Raw genomic sequence first — 27,125 nt, forward strand, 5'->3', positions numbered from 1 at the left:
TTCAAAAAACAACACATCCTTCTAGCAGTTGTAATATTTGTAGGATTGACAATTTTTCTAATGGGATTATCACTAGTATATGTGTTTACATTAAATATATCAGTATAATTGCATCTAAATTGGTCATACTTTGAACAGTATAGAACAAAATGTTTTTCATCTTCAATAAATAATTTACATGAATAGCATAAACGTTTTTCTCTAGGAATAGGGGGTTTACAGTATCTGCCCGTTTCAATATACAATGGATGGGCACTGATCCTTAATTTTGTTAATACAGATCTAAAACTTTTCTTTAAAGGCAGCTTTAAATAACTTTGCAATTTGTATTCATTTTGAATTACAATTTTACTATAAAAAGCTAACTTTCCAGAGTTTGATTTGCTTATATTTTTCAGTTGTTCATGTATCTTGTTTTGGTAATGCTCTTGTAATTTGTTTTTCAAGGTTGTGTGAGAAATATCCAAAGAAGTGATATTTAATTTTTGTAGTAATGAAGACAGTTTTCTTTGCCAAGATATTCTAGATACAAGTTTTTTGTCTTCTTTAAATGCAGAAATCACTAAATAATTATTATAATCATGTTTGTTTTCCATTTCCTTAAGTCTCTTAAAATATTTAAACATATATTCATAACATAAATAGTACAAAGGAAAATGACCCAATTCACATAAAACAGCAAGATTTGATGCCTTTCTATGTACCCCTAGTATGTCTTTAAATATTAAGTGTTGTGTTTTTTCAAAAGGAAATTGGTCTGAAGACATTAAATCACATTTGAAGTCAGTTATCCATACTTCAGATCCATATGTAATATTTGGTATTATCATTGACTGGTATAATTTTAACATAATTTCAGCTGAAAAATTAATGTTTGCAGGAAAATTTGATTTAATAGCATAATATGCTTTCCTAGCATGTTCTGATAGTTGTTCAGCTGCAAATTTCATTTTTCCATCAGATCTGAACACAACACCCAAATATTTATATTCATTCGTTATGTTAATCATTTGGTGATTGTAATAAAATCTAAATGATGTCTCATCATCTGTTTTTCTTGAAAAAATCATAACATCTGTTTTATCCATATTAACACACAATTTCCAGTCTGAACAATATTTTCCTAAAACATCTATACAGTTTTGTAGACCAACTTCTGATTCTGATACAAGGACAAGATCATCAGCAAAAAACATATGATTTATTGGCATAGTATCTAGATATGCAGGATATGTGCTTACATTTTTAAGATAATTCACAAAATCATCAACAAAGATATTGAAAAGTGTTGGACTTAAATTATCACCTTGTTTGACTCCTCTATTGGCTTTAAATTTTTCACTCATTTGATTGTCCTTTTTACAAGAATAGTATGTATTTGTATACATGTCTGTCAAAAGTTTGAGAAAGTTACCACCAATACCCTTTTTATTCAATTTGTATAAAAGTGCAGATCTCCACACAGTATCAAATGCTTTTGAAAAATCTACAAAGCAGACATATAAATTCTGTTTCTTTGTATAAAGATATTTGTTTACAAGTGTTTTTAGTACAAATATATTGTCAGTGGTCCTATGACCTTTTCTAAATCCAGATTGATATTGACTTAGTAGGTTATTTGACTCAAGATAATTGTCTAAGCGTTTCTGTAGAAGGCCTGTAAAAAGTTTTCCTAAAAAAAAAATACTAAAAAAAAAAAAAAAAGATGGGAGTTCAAATTTTTCAAAAATAATAATGAGACCTGTATAAGCATTAATTTCCGTTAAAGGTAATATTACCTTATTGATGACCACTGGTCACGATACCAGATTTTGTGAATTCTTCTTCTTTTTTTTCCTGTGATGTTTTTTTCGGTAGTTTTGTTTTTTTTTTTTTTTTACAACATCATTAGCAGCCAAAAATCAGATGTTGCTTGCTTTAACATATACACAAATGAAAGGAGATTTTAAGAAAAAAAAAGGCCATTTTTAAAATGCTTTTATTGAAGTATTCACATGATCTAAATTAGAAGCACGTGATTCGGGATTTGTTGGTTCTTTGTTTTATTATTTTCCGATCATGTGACAGATCGATGTAAACAAAAATGGCGGAAGCAAAGATTTTCGATGTTCGCCTGTACAATATTATTGTTTTAGGTGTTGCGTTTATGCTGTTATTTACCGCCTTCCAAACAGCATCTATGGCTGAGGTAACTGTAATTGTCTTCTTGATTTTAATTGTTTGAGTCGTTTACATTTGCAATGCTACCACAAGATAATCACCGAAGGTCTTTTGGTCACAGATTTTGTTATGGTGTGGTTTTTAAAAGGAAACATTATTTTTTTACTGTTTTGACAAAGTTGTCAGAAGATGAGAAAAAAAGCGAAGTAACAAATTATTTTTCTGCAACCACCTGAAACTAGACTAGTCTACATATGGTTAAGTAGTTAGAATAATCTTACTGTGTCTCGGGACGAGCCCTCACGTTATACCGGGTCCGTAGGACAATATCATTTTAACGATAGAACGTTCTATCTAATGGTTTATTCTCTATTGAGAAGTTGATGGCTCATTTTGATACTCCCTCTCAACTTCTCTACGAAAGGCCTAATAAAAGCAGTTCAGAAATTGACTAAATGAAGAACCAAAACCGGGTCCCACTTCGATCGGTATTTTAGGATTGATGCATTATCATAGACATATTTTGGATTCACAGATGTTTTTTTGCTATGGAAATGGGGTGCGTCGATTTACCCAAATGGACCCAAATGGAACCCAAATGGACACAAATGGAACCAAATGGACCCAAATGGAACCCAAATGGAAACACAAATGGACCCAAATGGAAATCAAATGGACCCAAATGGAATATTAAATATATATTATCGTATTCTCAAGTTGTTACTTATTTAAAATGATGAAAATAATAAACTTGCAAATGGAAAATATTAATTATTCATTTCTAATATTGTATTTTAAAATACGAATTATTTTTTTTTCTATTTGAAATAACTTTTGCATATTGTAGTATAAATACGTTTATTTATATCGGGTTCGGGGTTGGTCTGTAGTCTATGTGATTACAGATCACCTATTTTTAGGGCCTTTCCTTTATCGGACACTGAAGAGTGCAGACGTATCTCCGTCCTGTCTGGTGTTTTCGGGTTTGAGGCCATCTTACCCTTGGTAAGAATAATTGTACAAATTATATAGAAATATACAACAATATCATTGAATACAAAATGGAAGTATTTCATATTATAGTTTATAGATTTCATGGCTGAAGGAACCGGGGGGAGGGGGGGGGGCACGAGAGAGGCGCACTACACCCCCCCCCCCCAATAATTTTGCCGATGTATAGAATCCTATAGAAAATTAATTCGTATTTTAAAATACAATATTAGAAATGAATAATTAATATTCTCCCATTTGTAAGTTCATTATTTTCATCATTTTAAATAAGTGTCAACTTGATAATAGGATGATATATATTTAATATTCCATTCGGTTTCCATTTGGGTCCGTTTGATTTCCATTTGGGTCCATTTGTGTTTCCATTTGGGTCCATTTGTGTCCATTTGGGTTCCATTTGGGTCCATTTGGGTAAATCGACGTGCCGTGGAAATGCGATTAAAAATACCGATTCTGCTGACTTAAAAAACATTCTACACGGTAGAACACTTACTTGCGATATATGTGTCACCGGATTCGTTTATTCATTCAAAACTGCGTTTGAACCCGGTTGACCTCTAAAAAAGCCTAAAATTATTTCTCCGAATAATTATTTAACACGGAAACATTTGAGCCAATGTATCCGGATAAAAGTGGGACCCGGTTTTGGTTCTTCATTTAGTCAATTTCTGAACTGCTTTTATTAGGCCTTTCGTAGAGAAGTTGAGGGGGAGTATTAAAACGAGCTATCAACTTCTCAATAGAGAATATCTAATGGTTAAGTGAAACATTTATGCTGTTTTAAGCAGGTCTGGTACAATTATTAGATCTATTATAGCTACTTGGCTTGAATTACCTACCGTAGCTTTATTTCTAGCTACTTGAAGAAGCTTTATTTAGCTATTTCATTGCAACTTTTTACAATTTTGATTTTTACTTTAAAATAGACCAAAAATCGCAGGAATATGACTACTAATTTTTTTTACTATAGAGTTTTAAAAACGCAATCCAAAGCTAAGATGGTTTAAACATTGCTGCTTTTGAACACTTTTAAGCAAAAGATATATTTCCATTAATTGAGTAACTGTACACCACTTTGTGTGCGGTGAAGCATGGATGATAATAGATAGAATGTTCTATCATTAAAATGATATTGTCCTATGGACCCGGTTTAATGATAGAATTTGTTCCATATATTGCCAATGTAGCAAAACAAACATGAGAGATAACTCTAACTGAGTGCAATTACTATGAAGAATTCAGAAAGTTCCGAATGTTAACATGGCATGTAAATTCGAAGTGAGAAAAAACGTTGAGAAAATGCGTTGAATTTTCGTCTTTATATGGATAATTTTTTAGGTTAAAAGGCATATACAATCTCAAAAAGGTTTGTCATGATTAATTTGTTAGTTATTTTCAGTGCAACTCCTTTTGTATTCTTCAAAATCATTTCGGAGTGGATCCGCTCCGATTTGCTACATTGCAACTATATGGGACGTATTCTAACTGTGGTGAGGGCTTGTCCCAAGACACAGTTAGATTATTCTAACTAAAATGATAACTTCACATTGTGTTGAATTTTTACCAATCAATTATCATGTATAGATGGTTTTCCATCGAGGTGATTTAAGCAAGAGTTATTTCCCCATGGCTGCCATATTGTAGGTCAACATCCCCAGAACCCTTCATAATTCAACCAAATTCAATTTGTTATACTGGGCACTGAGGTAAAGATAACACTGTTATTCTTATGAATATACATTTGTTAAAGCTTCTTTTAATTCATAATTTCAATATTGTAAATATTTTTTCCCATATATTTCTGGCATGCATGTTTAAAATTGGTTTTTCAAAGAGGAAGATTCACTATTTTGACCTACAAGATGGCAGCCAAGGGGAATAACTCCGAGGCAAAATATGTCATAGGAAAACTATCTATACCATCTATCTAACTGGTCTTCTTTGTTATTTCATTCAAGAAGTAAAAGTTTGGACACAAATCAACTTTTGTATATAGCCCCAAAACTTCTTCAAGAGCGATTTTTTCATGAATTGATTTCAGATCAAAGTTCAAAGTTTAAAATTGTCACTGCATCAAAGTGCCAATTTCTGCACATCCTAAAAAAAATGCTAATTTGAGAAATAAGTATGATATATGTCGAGAAATTTGGTACTGTGTTTAAACAGTTGTTAAGAGTTATGACTAAGAGTCACACCCTTTTCAACGGGAGATAATGAAGAATCAGTGGAAAATTGGATGGGACCATAAAAAAATTTCATCTCTAGAACCACTTGGCCAGAAAACATTAAAATGAGACACTGGGGGGTTCACTTGTTTATTTAGTATACATGGTATATAGTCAGATCTTGATGAGCCCTAAAATTGAAAATATATCATAAACACATGTAAATCTGCAAAGCAAGTAATTTCAAACACAAAAATCATATAACACATGAAATATAATAGCATAACATAATGTTCAACATTATACTTTCCTTCATGATAAATTCATATACAGCGCTGCACTCTGAATAAAGGGCAATAACTCTTAATTTAACTGGATAGATTCATAGGGCTTAATTTACAGATAAAACTCATAAAAATTGAAGTAAAAATAGATTTTGGCTTTAGCTTGGTAGATCAAAAATATTTGTCAAACATACTTTATAACCAATAGCTCCATTAACCAATTTAAAGTATTAAAAATAATATCAAAAATATATAATGCATGTTCTTACCAAAGACAGTGTGCCAGGAGGCTTTTAATATATGCTTTTAATATGTACTGAAATTACATTAAATCTTGAAAAACCAGCATGTAGTCATCAAAATAATTATGTAAAATAGTTCAAGGTGCTGCATATAGACTTAAATGTAGTTTTAACATTTAGATTATTACTTAAAACTATTAACTGATTAAGCCTAATTTAATCAAACAAAGTAATTAACTTATTCAGATCTTGAGCTTTAGATAAACTTTATATTTACTTTACATGTCATAGTCAAAAAGTAAAGAGAACTAATTAAACAACCAAATGAGTAAAATTACTGGGGTAGTAAGAGAAATCTAACCTGCTGCTATCAGAACCAAGGTCTGGGTGGAAAGTGAAGAGCATGCTTTGCATGAAATAAAAACTATCACCTGGCTGGTTAATTATCATAATTAAATAATACATCACATGACACTACCAAACTGGACAAAACACAACACAACCAGGTAGCCAGGTAAACATGAAATGACATAAACAAACACATTTATAATATTTTAATCAATTTTGTTAATGTGACCTTACTACATGAGTGTAAATTCAACTGTGTTCATCTTGGCTCTCAGCATGCTCAGGGTGTTTCTATGCTAATTAACTTGCAATCTAACTCAGGTCAAGATATCCCCTGGAACCCTTCCTTACAATGATTTATTTCTTGATGTTGGTAGGCCTGTATCATGTTGATCCTGTTTTGGGTAGAATACGGGTCTGGGCTGATGTAAAAGTGTGTGTTTTTAAAAATTTAAATGACATTTTATTTATGTATTTTTGCTATATATAATTAGTCTTTTTACAGCAAAGTGTGTTGACCAGTGAAAAGAAAAATACAAATGGAACTTTTTCTGGAGATGGTTACACAAGGTCAGTGTTTATGTGTATATTATGTCATTGTTTTTTAAATGATATAGGAAATTGATTTTCTGAAGACCAACTCTCTTTAACTCTGTTTTGCAGTTTGAGCATTATCTACGTAGTTTTCTCGGCAGCGAATTGGATTGCTCCCCCTATTGTAGCAGTTCTCGGTCCTAAGTTCACTATGTTTGTTGGTAGTATCCTCTATTTGTAAGTTTATATTCAATTTATATATTATTTTTATACCCCCCGCAAACGAAGTTTAGGGGGCGTATATTGGAATCAGCTTGTCCGTCTGTCTGTCTGTCCGTCTGTCTGTAGATGAGATTTTGTCCGGACCATTTCTTGGAAACTGTTGCAAGGATTTGTCTGAAAATTTGTACACTTATTATTTGCCATATGAAGGTGTGCACCTGGTATTTTCATCATGATTGGTTAATTTTTTTGCATTTTACAAGTGTTTTTTTTCATTTTTATTATGTGGTTTTGTCCGGATCTGTTCCCAGAGACTATTGCATAGATTTGTATGAAAATTTGTACACTTATTATTTACCATATGAAGATGTGCACCTGGTATTTTCAACATTATTTGATAATTTTTCTGCATTTTACAGTTTTTTTTTTTTTTTCATTTTTATTGACTTAGTCATTTCGGGTTCATGTCTAAGGTTTGAGACATAGAATCTAGAACATCTGTACAAAAATGTGAACTACAGCTTAAAACAACTCATTAGAACTAAAAAAAATCACAAAGTATTAAAAACAGTTTTTACATTACACAGCAGATAGTGTAAATCCATTTGTCCCTTGGGAGTAATGAGTGGACATACATCTTAAAGATTAATTAATGAGTTCAGTGTGGGAAGCTGTTAGGGCATCTCTGATCAAGCAGGTCTTATCTATATCTCCTGGGAATTGGGCAGAAAGAAATAAAGATCTCTGTTGTCTAAGTCTCTTAATTGTAATTTATGTCTGTCGAAATACATAGTTACTGGAACCAGCCTTTTATTTTTAAAATGAGTTTGATATAAAGGTATTAAGATCAATTTGATTTTGTATAATTAATTATGATAAATTTTTTTTCAACAATCAATTTGCAGAGTGTCATGTCTCACAAAGATGACAGATAGTTGCAAACTATTTTTTCAATGTAATAAAAACACTGTAATTATTCGTATTGATGTTTTATTAGACTGCACCTTAGTTTTAAAAAAAATATAATGAGTAATTAAATTTTCACTCTAAATGTTTAAGCAAATTGTGAACACCTCTCACATCTAGAAAACATTAGTGATTTGGTACTTTCTCTGAAAAACCCAGCGGGGGGTATTCGTCCCTTTTGGACAGTTCTAGTTTTACAAGGTACAAATAGACATTGATTAACTATGCATTTATCGTTATATATTTATTCTGTCTAAATATTTCTTATTGTATTAAATATAATATTTTTTTTGGTGTGCACAAATAAGAAAAGTGTGTTCTAAAAAGAAACATGCTAAATAATATGGTAGATATTCTTGTCCTTGAAAACATTAAGAATGAAAAGTAATGGGTAAGTTTATGTTGAGTGATATATTTCATAGCATTATGTCCAACATTTTAAATTATCTCTCTGTCACATATTCTTTCTATGATTTTATATTTGTAGTCTGTTTATCCTGTCATTTCTGAAGCCTATGGTTTGGGCTTTGTATTTAGGATCGGTGCTTGTTGGTATAGGAGCAGCCAGTAAGTGACATGAACACATGGACCTGATTTAATGCGAACTTTGACACTTTTTAAAAAAATAATAAGTAGATACATGTAATAAGCAATTTTTATGCCTCTGATATGACAATAGAAGAATAGATTAATTTTGAATTTGTCTGAATATCCCTTTTAAACAATGAAAATGAAACTAAGATGTGCTACAGTAAAACACACTTATAGTGAACATGCTTATAATGAATTGGCACTTACAGCAAAGTGATCTTCATTCCCTGTGACTTCGAAATACATTGTATACTGAATGCATATAACTAATTAGACTTATAATGAAGCAAAATCGTCCGTCCCTGTACTTCGTTATAAGTGTGTTTTACTGTAATTTGAAATGTTTGATATTTAGTGATGGTTTGTAATTTCAGTATTGTGGACAGCTCAAGGGAACTTTCTAACAATTAACTCGGACTCAGAAACTGTGTCACGGAACAGTGGAATATTCTGGGCACTTTTACAGTGCAGGTAATGAATAAAGCAAGAATGACCTGCCAATAGAATTGTAGATATTTATTAAGACTCAAGTGAAAAGAAGATGGGTGAATAAACAAAGAAAAATGCCTAGGGTTCAACAAATAAGAAAGTGTAAAATTAAATCTCAATTATAAAAAATTTTCTTTGATGTTTCAGTTTACATTAATGTATAGTTTATGTAAAATTACCACAATTTGGAACAATCTCACAAGTATTAAACTCATTTGTCTATGAGATAGCATGCACACACCAAAGAAAACAAAAAAGAATAATTTCTTCATTCTATAACACAGTTTTTTCCCTCCTTTTTTAAAAAGTCTATCTTCAAATTATGCGTAAAAATAAAAAATAAAAATAAAAAAGAAGCAATGACCCACCCTACCTTTAAAATGCACTTTTATGACACACAACATTCGTATCTTTCTGAGAAATATTTGAAGTTCAATTAGTCAAGGGCATAGTTGCCAACTCACCCGATTTCGTCGGGTTACACCCGATTTTTCGACCCTTAACCCGATTATTTTTTATGACATGGCGGGTCATGCTTTTCACCCGATTTTTGCCGAACAACTCGAAAATCTCCCGATTTCCGGATTTGGTTCATAAATCAGGTTGCACTTTTAACTTCCAGTTACAACTCAAGCTTGGATCTACGTAAACAATGCCGATGGCTATGTCCAGTAGGCTGTGTACCAGTATTGGCAGTAAATTATCAGTGCAGGTGTAAACAATTACCTGGGAGTTGTTTTGACAAATCAAAGTTTGAAGTCAATTTAAAATGGCTTCCAATGGAACTAGATCGTTATCAGGGCCAACAGGAACAAATTAAACTGAGAAAAAGAGAAACATCATGTACATATCAAGGAATCTTGGAAAACAACTTTCTTAGTTAAAATAAATTGATCAAAGATAGTGTAGGCCTAACTGTACATTTAATACATATTGCACTTGTTAATCAAATAAATTAAAAGAGAGGAAAAATAATTTCACAACCAAAATTTAAATACTTTCAAATTTAGTACAGACTGAAAAGGCTTTTTTTTTAAAAAAGAAAATGTACTCTTAATTCAGGTCAATACTGAATAATGAAACCTTCGATGCTCTTTTTTAACATGTAAATTTAATCAATATTGATAATTTTTTGTCATTGTAAGTTAAAGCCTTTTTTTAATAAAAGAATTCTCAATACACAAATATTTACATATATATAATTTAATCAAGGTAAATATGTCATGAATGTTGTTACGCATTATGACCAGATTTTTTACTTTCCAAATCTGGTCATGACCAGATTTTTACATGTTGGAGGTTGGCAAGTATGGTCAAGGGTCATATCAAAAACAAGATGTAAATGCCATTACCTGTTATGAGTTGTGTGGTGTAGGTGTGAGCATGTCAGTCTCAAAGAAAATTCTCATACTTAGGATTTTCAATTCCCTAGAAATCCTTTTTTTTTGACCATAGAATAATTTTTGTCAAGAGAATTTTCTGCAGGAAAAAAATGTGTTTGTGACAGTCATAATTTGATACCTTTCAGTAATAAGAACTTTGCTTTAAATACTTAGTTCACAAATTAAATTTCATTTTTTTCCCCCTTGCCCACTTTCGTGAAAGTGAGGGGACATTAAATCCCATTCATCTGTCAGTCTGTCTGTGTGTCTGTCACAAATATTTTAACCTTGGTCATAACTTCAGAATGAGAAGAAACAGGGCTCAAGATTATATTTCACGTTTACATTACCTGTGACAAGACCTTTCTATATATACATGTACTATTATTTTTGACCACATGACCTTGACTTTTTTGGCCTACTTTTCTAAAAATTTAACATTACTTTAACTTGGTAATAACTTTTGTATGAGAAAAGACGGTGCTATCATATTTCACATATACATTACTTGTGACAAGACCTTTTTAATATACTATAGTTTTTGACCCCTTGACCTTAACCTTGAAGTTTGACCTACTTTTAAACATTTTAACCTTGGTCATAACTTCTGAATGAGAGAAGAATAGGGCATTCATATTTTGTAATGTACATAACCTTTGACGAGACATTTCAGAATGTGCTATGGTTTTTGACCCCATAACCTTACCAGAAAATTTGACCTAATTTTCAAAAAAATTAACATTGCTGTTAATTTTTTAAGGAGAGAAGATAGGTCATTTTTATTTGACATGTGCGTTACCTGTGACAAGACATTTTTAAATGTACTATGATTTATAACCCCATGACTTTGACCTTGAAGTTTGAAATAGTTTTCAGAAATTTTAACATTGCCAATAACTTTTAAGGAGAGAAGATGGGGCATTTACCGGTATATTTGACATATGCATTACCTGTGAGTCTTTTTAAAAAATTACATTGGTAATAACTTTTGAATGAGAGAAGATAGGGTATTTTTATTTTGCAAGTACATTACCTATGATAACACCTTTCAGAAAGACTTGTTTTTTGACTTCATGACCTTGACCTAGAAGTTTGACCTACCTAAAAAAGTTAATTTTGCCATAACCTTTGCCCCAGTAGAGACATAGCTGCAATAATGTAGCCCTCTCCTATTTTTTTTTTTTTTTTTTTTTTGAACATATCAGATTAAAAAAAATCGGAGAGGGCTACATTATTGCAGCTAGAAGAGACAGGGCTTTCATTTTTTTTCATGTGTTCATTACTTAATTGTGACAGGACCTGTGGATTGTAATATGATATTTGACATCATGACCTTGATCTTGAAGTTTGATGCAGTTTTGAGAAGCTTTAATCTTTGCTGTAAATTTTATTCAATAAAAAAGTATATCTTTTTCATATAATGGACAGACAAGTCAGGACATATAGACAAGACAGTTGCAATATGCCATAAATAATTGCATCCCAACCACTTAGACATGGAAAGTGAGGGACCACAATTCTTTGAGTTTGCTTGTTGTATATTTTAAGCTATAGGCATTTCACATGCCTTATTTGCCCATCTTCTTTGTTTAAGGCCATTTAGAAAAATTTTTCAAGTCATTGAGCTAGAAATTGCAAAACTTATACAAAAACGTCCTTTGGATGTAAAGAATTTATTTATTTCTAATGTGATATGAAGTATTTGGGTCATATTACCTTTTTATGCCCCCGTAATTGAAGATTCAGGGGCATATGTCTGTCTGTCTACAGTTTTTGCCCTGTCCGTCTGTCTGTCTGTCTGTTTGTCCGCAAAAACTTTAACCTTGCCCATAACTTTTGATTGGTAGAAGCTATGGCTTTCATATTTCACATGTGTATTCTGACAAGACCTTTCTTTGGGTGCCATCATATTTGACCTTTTGACCTTGACCTTAGAGTTTGACCCACTTTTGCAAAATTTTATGAGGCTATAACCTTGGCCATAACTTTTGAACACTTGGAGCTTAGGCTTTTAAACTTCACAAGTGTATTCCTTGTGAGAAGGCCTTTCTTTGGATACCAACATCTTTGACCCTTTGACCTTGACCTTAGAGTTTGACCTACTGTTGAAAAAACTTCAACCTTGGATGTAACTTTTGAATAGTTTGAACTAAGTCTTTCATACTTCGCATGTGTACTCCTTGTGACAAGACCTTTCTTTGCATGCCAACAGCTTTGACCTTTTGACCTTGGAGTTTGACCTACTTCAATTTTGAAAAAATTTAACCTTGGCCATAACTTTGAAAAATTTAGTGCTAGGGTTTTCATACTTTACATATGCATTCGTTGTGAGAAGTCCTTCCTTTAGATACCAACACCTTATGACCCTTTGACCTTGACCTTGGAGTTTGACCTACTTTTGAAAAACTTTAACCTTGGCCATAACTTTTAAACAGTTGGTGTTAGGGCTTTCATTCTTCACATTTGCATTCCTTGTGACAAGACCTTCCTTTAAATACCAACAATTCTGACCCTTTGACCTTGACCTTGAAGTTTGACCTACTTTTAAAAAACTTTAACCTTGGCCATAACTTTTGAACAGTTGGTGTTAGGGCTTTCATACTTCACATGTATATTCCGTGTGACAAGACCATTCTTTAAAAACCAACAATTTTGGCATTGACCTTGACCTTGGAGTTTGACCTACTTTTAAAAAATTATAACATTGGCTAAACATTTGAATGTTTGGTTCTAGGGCTTTCACATTTCACGACCATGTGTATCACTTGTGACAAGAACTTCCCTTGGGCACCATTTGACTCACTTTTAAAAAACTTTAACCTTCGCCATAACTTTTCAACAGTTTGTACTAGGGCTTTCATATTTCACAGGTATATTCCTCAAGTCAAGACCTTTCTTTGGGTACCAACATTTTTGATTTCTTGACCTGGAGTTGCATTTAAGAAACTTAAACCTTCGCCATAAGCTGCCGTACGGGGGCATCAGTGTTTCACAAACACATCTTGTTTTTAATGCAGCTGAGATAGAAATGATAAAACTTTAAAAAAAAAAAAACTTCCTTGTATTGATTTTAATTTATCTAAACAGTGATATGAAAATCATGAATCCTCTTGGAGAGAAAAATTTTTGCACTGGTCACATTTGTGTAAATGTACGTACTATGTGCGTTCCACGCAAGTCTTTTATGTATCTTATATATTTCCGATAGTTTATCTTTTTTGATTAAGTTAGGTACATGTAAACTGCAAGTAAAGAACAGTATTATTTACTGCTATTTTAATTTAGCTGAAGGCATTTTAAGTTGATAAAACTTGTGTTTTTTTCGCTACACCATAGAACACTAATGTTGTTTTCTTTTGTTACAGCTTGTTGTTTGGGAACATGTACAGTTATTTTGTGCTAAAGGGCAGTACAGACATCACAGACTCTGAGAGAACTAAGCTTTTCATTGGTCTGTCTGGGGCTGCTCTGCTGGGGGTCCTCTGTTTCCTTATTTTGAGGAAACCTGTTTCCACGGATACTGAGAACCTGGTCAATTTATCACCAAGGTAGGAACAATATTTCCCCAATACCTATAGACAGGATCATTTTAATTGTGAAATGGTATGTTCACATTGTCTCTTATGCATGTATAACATTATAGATACTGGTCTTCACAATTTATAGTGGTAAAAATGATGTGGTCAGTGAAGTATTTATTATCTTTTTATATTATTAAGGTTATTTTTGTGTTGCAGTGATAGAAAAGAACGAGAAAGTCCTCTGAAAACTATAAGTAAGGCTTATTTCTGTGAATTTTTCTTTCATCTACATGTAGCTAGAACTCATTATATGTAAAAATTATCTTCAAAGCACACATTACCTCTCTTCAATTTTGTCCCATGAACTAAACTAAGTGTTTTTAACCCATGGTAAAATAATGGTTTTGTTTATTATGTGAATAGATATGTAAATTAGTGCACTTATATATATATAATAGCTAATTATCATGTTTATTTCAGAAAGAGCCTTTCACTTACTAAGGACAAAGGAGATATTGCTATTAAGTGTGGCCATAGCATATACAGGTACATTGTATTATTTATATAACTGTGGCCATAGCATGTACAGGTACATTGTATTATTTATATAACTGTGGCCATAGCATGTACAGGTACGTTGTATTTATATTAAGTGTGGTCATAGCATATACAGGTACATTGTATTATTTATATAACTGTGGCCATAGCATGTACAGGTACATTGTATTATTTATATAACTGTGGCCATAGCATATACAGGTACGTTGTATTATTTATATTAAGTGGGCCATAGCATATATAGAGGATATTCAATGTTTTGTAGATAAATATGGAATTTATTTCACGAGTGGGACAGGATTTTTTTTATTTTCTCGAGTGCGAAGCACGAGTGAAAATATAAAAAAAAAATCCTGTCTCACAAGTGAAATAAATTCCATATTCATCTACAAAACATTGAATTTTCTGTTTATTACATTTTCTTAGATTTCCCTTTGCCTCTGTCTATTTGTTACACTTGTCATAGACTGTGACGTCATAGTTGAGCGGTTGAGACGTCATCCACAAACATGGATTTTTAACGACATATTTGGAAAAACGTTGGCAGTATAACCATTAGTCTCTGTCAGGATGGCTCATTAACTCTATCTTATAACAGGCCAGGATTTTTTTAAAAAACACTCTTCATGAAGGAAATGAACATTGTAAGATTTACTGCACTTCTGATATTCTCACTCTGTGAGAATACTTTTTAGCTCACCTGAGCTGAAAGCTCAAGTGAGCTTTTCTGATCACCCGTTGTCCGTCGTCCGTCCGTCCGTCTGTCCGTCCGTCCGTCTGTCTGTCTGTCCGTCCGTCTGTAAACTTTTCACATTTTCAACTTCTTCTCAAGAACCACTGGGCCAATTTTAACCAAATTTGGTACAAAGCATCCTTGAGTGAAGGGGAGTTTAAATTGTTAAAATAAAGGGCCAAACCCCCTTACAAGGGGAGATAATCAAGAAAAGACAAAAATAGGGTGGGGTCATTAAAAAATCTTCTTCTCAAGAACCACTGGGCCAGAAAAGCTGAAACTTATGTGGAAACATTCTGGGGTAGTGTAGATTCTAAATTGTTAAAATCATGACCCCCGGGGCAAGGGCGGGGCCACAATAGGGAATCCAAGTTTTACATTGAAATATATAGAAAAAAATCTTTAAAAATCTTCTTCTCAAGAACCACTGGGCCAGAAAAGCTGAAACCTATGTGGAAGCATCCTGGGGTAGTTTAGATTCTAAATTGTAAAAATCATGACCCCCGGGGGAAGGGCAGGGCCACAATAGGGAATCCAAGTTTTACATTGAAATATATAGAAAAAAATCTTTAAAAAATCTTCTTCTCAAGAACCATTGGGCCAGAAAAGCTGAAACTTATGTTGAAGTATCCTTTGGTAGTGTAGATTTTAAATTGTTAAAATCATGACCCCCGGGGGCAGGGTGGGGCCACAATAGGGAATCCAAGTTTTACATTGAAATACATAGAAAAAATCTTTTAAAAATCTTCTTCTTAAGAACCACTTAGCCAGACAAACTGAAACTTATGTGGAAGCATGCTGGGGTAGTGTAAATTCTAAATTGTAAAAATCATGACCCCCGGGGGAAGGGCGGGGCCACAATAGGGAATCCAAGTTTTACATTGAAATATATAGAAAAAAATCTTTAAAAATCTTATTCTCAAGAACCATTGGGCCAGAAAAGCTGAAACTTATGTTGAAGCATCCTTTGGTAGTGTAGATTTTAAATTGTTAAAATCATGACCCCCGGGGCAAGGGCGGGGCCACAATAGGGAATCCAAGTTTTACATTGAAATACATAGAAAAAATCTTTAAAAATCTTCTTCTCAAGAACCACTTAGCCAGACAAACTGAAACTTATGTGGAAGCATGCTGGGGTTTACATTACATTGAAATATATAGGAAAAATCTTCAAAAATTTTCTCCTCAAGAACCTCTTGGCTAGTAAAGCTGAAACTTATATGGAAACATCCTAGGGTAGTGTAGATTTTAAATTGTTAAAATCATGATCCCCGTGGGTAGGGCGGGGCCACAATAGGTATTACAAAAAGATCATCTGGTGAAGAACAGCAGGGCCAAAGTTATTCAGGTGAGCGTTGTGGCCCATGGGCCTCTTGTTTGATATCCTTTCAAATTGTCAGAATATCACTTTTATTCAGTAAGTATATTATAGTATTTCACTGTTGAAAATGTAATAAACAGGTATATTGCATTATTTATATAAAGATATTGCTGGGAGAGGAAAGATTTGTCCGTTTTTAGCTCACCTGAGCTGAAAGCTCAAGTGAGCTTTTCTGATCACATTTTGTCTGTAGTCCGTCTGTCCGTCTGTCCGTCTGTCTGTAAACTTTTCACATTTTCGACTTCTTCTCCAGAACCACTGGGCCAATTTCAACCAAACTTGCCACAAAGCATCCTTGGGTGAAGGGGATTCAAGTTTGTTCAAATGAAGGGCCACGCCCTCTTTCAAGGGGAGATAATTAAGAATTAGTGAAAAATGAATAGCATCTTTAAAAAATCTTCTTCTCCAGAACCACAGGGCCAGGAAAGATGAAACTCATATGGAAGCATCCCCAGGTAGTGTAGATTCAAGTTTGTTCAAATCATGACCCCCGGGGGTAGGGCGGGGCCACAATGGAGGATCAAAGTTTTACACAGAAATATATAGGAAAAATCTTTAAAAATCTTCTTCTCAAGAACAGTAAAGCCATGAAGAGTCATATTTATATGGAAGCATCCCCAGGTAATGTAGATTCAAGTTTGTTCAAATCATGACCCCCGGAGGTAGGGTGGGGCCACAATGGAGGATCAAAGTTTTACACAGAAATATATAGGAAAAATCTTTAAAAATCTTCTTCTCAAGAACAGTAAAGCCATGAAGAGTCATATTTATATGGAAGCATTCCCAGGTAGTGTAGATTCAAATTTGTTCAAATCATGACCCCCGGGGGTAGGGCGGGGCCACAATGGAGGATCAAAGTTTTACATAGAAATATATAGGAAAAATCTTTAAAAATCTTCTTCTCAAGAACAGTAAAGCCATGAAGAGTCATATTTATATGGAAGCATCCCCAGGTAATGTAGATTCAAGTTTGTTCAAATCATGACCCCCGGGGGTAGGGCGGGGCCACAATGGAGGATCAAAGTTTTACACAGAAATATATAGGAAAAATCTTTAAAAATCTTCTTCTCAAGAACAGTAAAGCCATGAAGAGTCATATTTATATGGAAGCATCCTCAGGTAATGTAGATTCAAGTTTGTTCAAATCATGACCCCCGGGGGTAGGGCGGGGCCACAATGGAGGATCAAAGTTTTACACAGAAATATATAGGAAAAATCTTTAAAAATCTTCTTCTCAAGAACAGTAAAGCCATGAAGAGTCATATTTATATGGAAGCATTCCCAGGTAGTGTAGATTCAAATTTGTTCAAATCATGACCCCCGGGGGTAGGGCGGGGCCACAATGGAGGATCAAAGTTTTACATAGAAATATATAGGAAAAATCTTTAAAAATCTTCTTCTCAAGAACAGTAAAGCCATGAAGAGTCATATTTATATGGATGCATCCTCAGGATGTGTAGATTCAATTTTGTTCAAATCATGACCCCCGGGGGTAGGGCGGGGCCACAATGGAGGATCAAAGTTTTACACAGAAATATATAGGAAAAATCTTTAAAAATCTTCTTCTCAAGAACAGTAAAGCCATGAAGAGTCATATTTATATGGAAGCATTCCCAGGTAGTGCAGATTCAAATTTGTTCAAATCATGACCCCCGGGGGTAGGGCGGGGCCACAATGGAGGATCAAAGTTTTACATAGAAATATATAGGAAAAATCTTTAAAAATCTTCTTCTCAAGAACAGTAAAGCCATGAAGAGTCATATTTATATGGATGCATCCTCAGGATGTGTAGATTCAATTTTGTTCAAATCATGACCCCCGGGGGTAGGGCGGGGCCACATTGGAGGATCAAAGTTTTACATAGAAATATATAGGAAAAATCTTTAAAAATCTTCTTCTCAAGAACAGTAAAGCCATGAAGAGTCATATTTATATGGAAGCATCCCCAGGTAATGTAGATTCAATTTTGTTCAAATCATGACCCCCGGGGGTAGGGCGGGGCCACAATGGAGGATCAAAGTTTTACATAGAAATATATAGGAAAAATCTTTAAAAATCTTCTTCTCAAGAACAGTAAAGCCATGAAGAGTCATATTTATATGGATGCATCCTCAGGATGTGTAGATTCAATTTTGTTCAAATCATGACCCCCGGGGGTAGGGCGGGGCCACATTGGAGGATCAAAGTTTTACATAGAAATATATAGGAAAAATCTTTAAAAATCTTCTTCTCAAGAACAGTAAAGCCATGAAGAGTCATATTTATATGGAAGCATCCCCAGGTAATGTAGATTCAAGTTTGTTCAAATCATGACCCCCGGGGGTAGGGCGGGGCCACAATGGAGGATCCAAATTTTACATAGAAATATATAGGAAAAATCTTTAAAAATCTTCTTCTCAAGAACAGTAAAGCCATGAAGAGTCATATTTATATGGAAGCATCCTCAGGTAGTGTAGATTCAAGTTTGTTCAAATGATGACCCCCGGGGGTAGGGCGGGGCCAAAATGGAGGATCCAAATTTTACTTAGAAATATATAGGAAAAATCTTTAAAAATCTTCTTTTCATGAACAGTAAAGCCATGAAGAGTCATATTTATATGGAAGCATCCTCAGGAAGTGTAGATTCAATTTTGTTCAAATCATGGCTCCCGGGGGTAGGGCGGGGCCACAATGAAGGATCAAAGTTTTACATAGAAATATATAGGAAAAATCTTCTTCTCAAGAACAATAAAGCCATGATGAGTCAAATTTATATGGAAGCATCCTCAGGTAGTGTAGATTCAATTTTGTTCAAATCATGACCCCCGGGGGTAGGGTGGGGCCCAATGGGGGATCGAAAGTTTTACATAAGAACATATAGAAAAAAAAATTTCTTCTTAAGAACAGAAAAGCTATGTTAGTCTTATTGATATGGAAGCATCCTCGGGTAATGTAGATTCAAATTTGTTCAAATGATGACCCCTGAGATGGGGAGGAGCTACAATGGGGGATCAAATTTTTACAAAGGAAGAAATGTGAAAATTCTTTTAAAATCTTCTCAAGTACAACAAATTCATTTGTTATATTGACATGAAAGCATCATCAGGTAGTTTAAAATTCAACCCCCCCTCCCCGTTCATTACTGAACTGATTTGTGCCTTAGTCTAGCCAGTGTGCTCAGGTGAGCGATGTGGCCCATGGGCCTCTTGTTAAATAGTAAAAGGCAAAGTTAAGCATAAGGTTTTACCAAATTTCAGTCAGAGGTGGACCTTTACACTAGAACAAGTGACTGTGAGTGCCAGGGAATGGATATTTTTATGTTTGGGAAATGAATCATCTTTAGAAAAGCTTGTGTAGAATTCTTAATGTGATATCTGCTGTAGAATGTGATGTCTGTGATATCTGCTGAGTATGATATCTGTTGTAGAATGTGATATATGTGATATCTGCTGTAGAATGTGATATCTGTGATATTATGCTGTAGAGTATGATATCTGTGATATCTGCTGAGTATGATATCTGCTGTAGAATGTGATATCTGTGATATTATGCCATAGAGTATGATATCTGATATCTGCTGTAGAATGTGATATCTGCTGAAATTCTCCTCACAGACACACAAAAAAGAAAGAGGTAATGAGTTTTATAGATGCTCAGTGATGTCCGTTTTGGAAATAAGATATTATTTACATTTTGGGGACTTTGGGTCAAAAACACTCTTCTTCAAAGTTTTTCATAATTCTTTTGAGCCTTAGATTAAACTGTTGTTTATTTTTGTTTTTGTTTTTTTTTTGTGTGTGTGTTTTTCTGTTGTCACTGTGTATATCTGTCTGTATACAGAAGTACTTATAAAATTTTCATGTTTTCAACCTTATAAACACTATGAGAAAATTTCTTGTGTATGAAAATTTAGGTAGTCATTTCATACTGATATTTTGGCAGGTATTGAACTGACTTTCTTCAGTGGGGTGTATGGAACCTGTATATCTAACACTCAGCAGTTTGGTGAGGATGCCAAGGGCCTTATAGGAATCTCTGGCATGTTCATAGGAGTTGGAGAAATACTTGGTAATTCTGGATCAGACACTAAATAAACAGAACTAACTTTATAGGTCACCTGAGTCACTCAGGTGATGTAATGCTATCTGCTTTTTGCCTGTCTTTGTCTGTCATGTGACGGTTGAACCAATACTTGAAATTGTGATTACTTAACTTAGTGGAACTCTTCCACTGTGGAGGTAGGAAACTTTTGTTAGCTGGGGACAATATGCTGTTAAATCAGTATGAGATTGTAAATTTTTTAAGGACCTGTAAAAAAGAAGTCCTGGTGAAATATCTTGCTGAACATTCTGTGAACCACATTAACAAAATTTAAAAGGAGCTGGTCCTCTTTTATCACATATTTGTTAATACTTTCCTCTAAGCAAACTCTCTTAGTTAAATTCAACCATTTCTTTCTGATAATTGTTACTTTTGGAAGTCAATAAAATACTCTTAACATTCCAGATTATACTGTCTACTATTTGAAGTGAACCCTCAGCAATACAACGTACTTTAGGCATACTGATTGCTCAAATCATTAAATTGTCACTAGCGTAAACAATATCATGTCCTAGAAATCTCTCAACATTAAGAACTTCTTTGATGTTGCAGCAAAAGAGTGGCAGTATGTTAGATAACTGTAAGTCGTGATACAAAGTTTAGAACAACTTTGGTATATAACATATATGGGCAAAGGGAAAAGGATTTCATTCTCCTCCTCCCTGGGGTCTGAAGAATGGGGCTAACCCCTTTAAAATTAATGCAATCTTCAAAAATCTTCTTTACTTCTGGACATCAAGTAGTCAAATTGTTGACATAATTATGATATTAAGCATTAATTAAATCATCTCCCCAAATTGTGAAATTAATGGCCCCAGAGTCAGGATTCCTGGAATTAGGACAGGACTCAATTGATCATTAAGTGAAAATGCATTCATTCAAATCTTTGAAAACCTTCCTGGATATAAAACAGATAAACTAAGTGCATGATTATGATGAGCAAGGGTGCTCTCTCAAAATTCTTAAAATTTGTGGCCCCATGGTCAGGAGTTTTGGTGTTAGGGCATGGCTCAATGGATCATTAAGAAAAAATGCATTTAATCAAATCTTTGAAGACCTTCTCTGTTCCTGGATACTGTAGATTCCTAAATATATGTGAGGAATTAATTATCGCATAATTTTGCGAGAAGCACTTCTTGTGAAATAAAATTGCTCAGTTTTATTTTTATGGGGCTGCAACCCATGTAAAATCTCTTGATCAACAGGTCAGTTGTGAATTTTTGTTCTCACAATTTGGCAGCAAAGAGCCATTTCACACTATTAAGTATTTGCATAAAATAAGGAATCTTCAGTATTAAGCAGACAAGGTAAGTGCATGGTTATGCTGAGCAAGGGTGCCTCTACTTAAAGTGTGAAATTCATGGCCCTCTGGGTTCTACTGATCATATGGCAAAAATGTGTTAATTTTTGGAAAATCTTCTCTGACAAAGCATATATATGTAGTTGTAATGAGCAATGATGTTTTTATCAGATTTGTAAACTTCATATCCACTGGTTCAGGGGTTAATTCTGGTACTAGGACAGGGCTCTTTTGATTATTTAGGGATTTTTTTACTCATCTGTGAGAGAAATATTCACTCAATACCATAATGATAAATAATCTGGTGACCACTAACCATTAGGGCCCTTGGGCCTCTTGTTTTATGATTTATATATGATTTATATTATGACTAATTTGAGGATCATGATTTACATTTTTTTTTATATATATACAGTAAACTTCTTTTATAACGTACTCGGTTATAAAGTATCTCTGGATGTAAAGTAGCCATTCCGTAGTCCCGGCAAAGTGTCTATATATTTCATTGGAAAAAAGACCGCTTACAACGTATTTGTATATAACGTAGTATTGCTTATAAAGTATTAGAAATTTGGTCCCGTTACATAATTACACCTCTTATAACGTATTCTGACACCTGGTTTCACACCTTTTCTATCAGCTCAGTGACTGGGATTAGTCACGGTTTGTTGACTTCATAGCTTCTCCATAATGGGTTTTTTTCTAACAAGGTTTTTTTTTTGTTTCAGGTAGGTGTATTTATAATAAATTGTTTGAATAAAGTTCATCGAGTAGATGTATTCATAATAAATTGTTTGAATAAAAAAACATCTTTGAGTCAGTTAATAGCAATATAACCGAAAATGATATAATTAAACTAGTGAAAGAAAAATACAGTAATTCAATATCAGTAAACCGCAAAGACAACGAGGACGACAAGGCCATGCCTGACACGTGCATACCATCTACCCAGACGATCAACGGACATTAGTCCGAAGTTTTCACGACTCTGGAGACTTTTGTAAATAAATGTCGTCAGACCAAACAGACAAAGATAACAGACTTTTTATATGATCTGACGATCAATAAATAAAATGTTACTGAATATTAATCTTTCTTAATATAAGAAACGAAACCAAATTTACTTGTAAATCATTTACAATCTATACATACTTTAAAATATTCAAATAACACACTAGCAGTTTGAAAACTGTTTACGGTAAAGCTGTACTGAGTACCTCCGGTCTCCGTTTATAACGTACACCAGTTATAACGTAGGATTTATCACAGTCCCTTGAGATACGTTATAAAAGATGTTTACTGTATTTTTTTCTGCTTAAATTGTAAATCAATGTTTGAACCTTGTTCATCAGATTTGAGGTATTGAGGTACATCATGTATAAAGATTTTAAACATCTAGGTAATTTACTAACGAGTACACTCCTTCTTGTTGATTTTACTGATATTGATAATGATATTTAATATTGTCCATGACTGACGTATATTTATTTACCATTTATAGTAGAGATTTTTATTATATCATTTCCTGAGCACTTTCTTATCTTTTGGGTTGATTCTGGAACTAGAATTTTTACCAAGATATTTTCTAATCAGGAGGCGCAGCATTTGGATTAATGGGGAAGAGAACTAATAAATATGGCAGGGACCCGATTGTGTTGCTTGGTTTTCTTTCACACATGGCAGCTTTTTTCCTTGTCTTCATGAACCTTCCCAATGGTTCACCTAAGAATTCTGATGACTTATCAACATTCATGACACCCAAGTAAGATCTCATTGTACAGGCAAATTTAGTACAGTTGAGTAAAACTTGGTTATAGCAAATTCTTGGGGACCTGCAAAATGGTTTGACTACCAAATGTATTTTGGGAAGATTTAAAGACAAAAGTTACCTTGTAGTTAAAAAAAAATTTGGATGAACTGAATTTCAGATTTAAAATACTTACAAAAATAGTGTCAGTCCAATATTAAAAAAATTGAGATCTATGAAAATTCGCTGTAAAAGATGTAAATTTCGTTATTTTAACCTCTATGGAACATAAAATCAGTTTGCTATATCTGTAAATTTGCTGTATCCGAGTTTGTTATATCTGAAAAAAATCACAAGGAATTGTTTAGAATTGTGCCAGGGATTCCAAAAAAAAAATCCATGTTTGTTACTGTATTATAAAATATTGATTATATACACTTTGATTCTTGAAAATTCACCAGATGTTTTAATTTAAACAATAATAAAGTACAGCATTATTTTTTTTAGATTTAAAGCAAAGATGAATAGTTTGTGCACTGTTAAAAGCAAATCAATATCTGTACAATAGGGCTGGGTATTGGCTGGAGATTTCGTATTGCGATATTTTAAACTGTATTGCGATATGTATTGCAATATTTTCGACCCCAAATAAAATGGCATTTTTAAAATTTATTATCTTCCGTTTACATGCAGAACGTACATAACTGTGTTAAATGACCAAGAAAAAATAGCTTGTTGATTTTATTACAATAATGTTTCCATTGATTGATTGATTGTATGTTGTTTTATGTCCCATTCAAGAATTTTTTCACTCATATACCGGTAGTGATTTCACCATATACCGGTGAAGGGCTTCAAACTTAGATCTTTACTCGGTACTTAGGGTCATTGAGCAGTGAGGGTTCTTTATCGTGCATACGCCTACCGTGACATGGGGCCTCGGTTTTAAAAGTCTCATCCAAAGGACCCGCAACTTTCACTTCAAAGTGCCGAGTGCCTAGCGAAGGAACAGTTGCTACCTATTTTTTATTGACTTGATTCAAACACAGGACCTTTCGATCATGGACTGAGCGCTCTACCGACTGAGCTACAGTGATGGTATTTATGCTTCGAAATAGACGTATACAACAACTTTTGCCATACTATTTCACACAATCATAAGCATTTCTGACAACTTACACTGCATATTTATCATAAAAATCCTGAGTCCAAACGTTTTGCCGGTATATCGGTACTACAAAAACGTATTGCAATATGATTTTTTTTTTCATTGTACCGCAATATATCGGAATATCAATATTATTGCCCAGCCCTACTGTACAAGTACATGTACTATTTTATGATATTATTTTGAAAATAACACTTGTATCTTGTATGTTTTAGTCAATATGTTGCAATATTCTGTTCCTTTCTACTTGGATTTGGTGATAGCAGTTTCAATACTCAGGTAAGTGTTGCAATGAATACATAGTGCTGGTGTGAATTCTAAAAGAAACAGTATGACTGTATTATTTTTGATCATGTCTTTGTTTCTTTCCACAGCTCTACTCTATTCTTGGATTCATGTTTCCAGAAGACAGCTCCCCAGCTTTTGCTTTATTTAAATTTGTGCAGGTAAGATGTACAGGTATAATCTGGATGAAGCTACATATAAACAGGAGTTATTCATGAGCTGTAAAAGTAGAATAATATAGGGTTATTAAACTTATACTCATGAATATTGGCATTAGTTGGCTGTATGATGCACGAGCTTCTGAGTTATTGGCTTTTAATTCAGGTTGTTAAAATGATGGTCGACTTAAACATACCTTAATGCAAAATTTGGCCAGTTGGTCATGCATAATTGAACAGTAATTATTATACCGCTTAAAATAATGATGTATTTTCATGTTTAAAAACCAAGATTTATTTCCAATTTTAAATTTTTTTTAAAGGGTAAATTAGTTACACTTATTCAAGCCAACCACTCCTTACTTGATGATTATGCTAAATTCTGAATAGCTCAATAGTATAATGTAGAGTCATTATATAGATATCATGCCTTTTTCCATTAGTCTATAGCAGCAGCCGGGGCATTTTACTACAGTGAGGTGCTATTACTCCACTACCAGTTACTAATTCTAACTCTGTTAGGCGTGGTGGGGACTCTGGCTTTCTGTGTAGTGGAGTGGGGAGTCAGCAAGGCTTTCAGGATGGGTTATCAGACCATCTAAAATCAGGTACTCCATCTAGAAGCCTCCTTTGCATCACTTTTCATCAATTTTATACAACAAAACATTGTGACATTATGTGACTTTGTTACAAGCAAGTATTCACTGTTAACCTGTTAGGTATACAGCAGTTTTTACTATAGTTGTCAGTTTGTCAGTCTTTTAAATGTAATTAACTAATAGTGGGAATCCCTGAATTGATAAGGGCATGATGGAGAGATTAATAAATGCAGTTACAGATATTGTTTGATATTTTTTTAGATGAGGTTTCCCCTAGAATGAGATTACCTGTGATATTATGTGGTCTCTGGACACAGTCACTTTTAACAGTCACAACAGAGGCCCCTGTAAAGCTGTGTCTGTGACATACAATTCTGCTGGATTACACTGGTGCAATAAACTAGATTAGGTTATGGAGGTGTATTTTTGTTTTCCTATTTTTTGTATGAATGATAGAATGTGAATGCCAAAATCTTGAGCTTCAGACCATTTTTGATGATTGAAAAAATTTTTTTTTATGAATGAGAATTTTCTCTGGGACAAATGAGGTTGTATTTATATTTAGTGGCATCACTTGATTACAAACTATATACACGTTGGAATCATGGACATTAACTATTTTAATTTAAAGCAGAAATTAATTTGCATTTAAGAATTTTACATTACTATGCAGCTTTTAACATTTTTTAAATATTTTGATATGCATATGCACAATGTACTTAAATTCATGACATAGAAATAAATATTTTTAATTATCATATTATAAAGTATTCTTTTATTTCATTATTCATAGTACAGAAAAACTTTAAACCTGTTCAGCTACATGTATGCTGAAACTTCACAGAATTACCATATAACAGGTATTTTCTGCGGTTATCCAATTTTGCGGATAGGACAAATCTGCAAAAATTACAATCGCAAATTATTTACGTGACTAATTAAAAGAAAGTAGAGCTTAGTATCAGTCATTTCCCATGTACCTTTGATCAACATATCTTTAAATGAATTTATAAAACGTAAATATGGCAGTGTTCTGCCAAATCCCTTAGATAAATTTTTGCGGTATAATCCAACGCAGAAATTGAAAACACAGAAATTAATTTGCTATCTTTCAAGAGTCAAATTGCAAAGTTTTCCAACCGCAGAAAATACCTGTTATACAGTATATTTAGTATATCAATGAGATTTGAAGATTCCAACA

The 27,125-nt window shown here is 33.5% G+C and overlaps 1 protein-coding gene across 1 annotated transcript; it reads left to right on the plus strand.

The window, feature by feature from the left end:
- Window positions 1-2,083: 2,083 nt before the first annotated feature.
- On the plus strand, window positions 2,084-26,648 carry LOC133199366 (UNC93-like protein MFSD11). The gene is made up of 14 exons (XM_061335174.1): window positions 2,084-2,188; window positions 6,716-6,780; window positions 6,874-6,981; window positions 8,420-8,499; window positions 8,898-8,994; window positions 13,760-13,942; window positions 14,132-14,169; window positions 14,396-14,461; window positions 20,509-20,634; window positions 23,561-23,729; window positions 25,098-25,161; window positions 25,257-25,328; window positions 25,769-25,933; window positions 26,186-26,648. The coding sequence occupies exons 1-13, from the start codon at window positions 2,084-2,086 to the stop codon at window positions 25,925-25,927; spliced, it is 1,332 nt and encodes a 443-aa protein (XP_061191158.1). The 3' UTR covers window positions 25,928-25,933; window positions 26,186-26,648.
- Window positions 26,649-27,125: the final 477 nt, after the last annotated feature.

The sequence above is a fragment of the Saccostrea echinata genome, unplaced genomic scaffold (genome assembly GCF_033153115.1).
Source record: "Saccostrea echinata isolate AGI-Se365-2 ecotype Australia unplaced genomic scaffold, CSIRO_AGI_Sech_v1 ptg000034l, whole genome shotgun sequence".
NCBI lineage: Eukaryota > Metazoa > Mollusca > Bivalvia > Ostreida > Ostreidae > Saccostrea > Saccostrea echinata.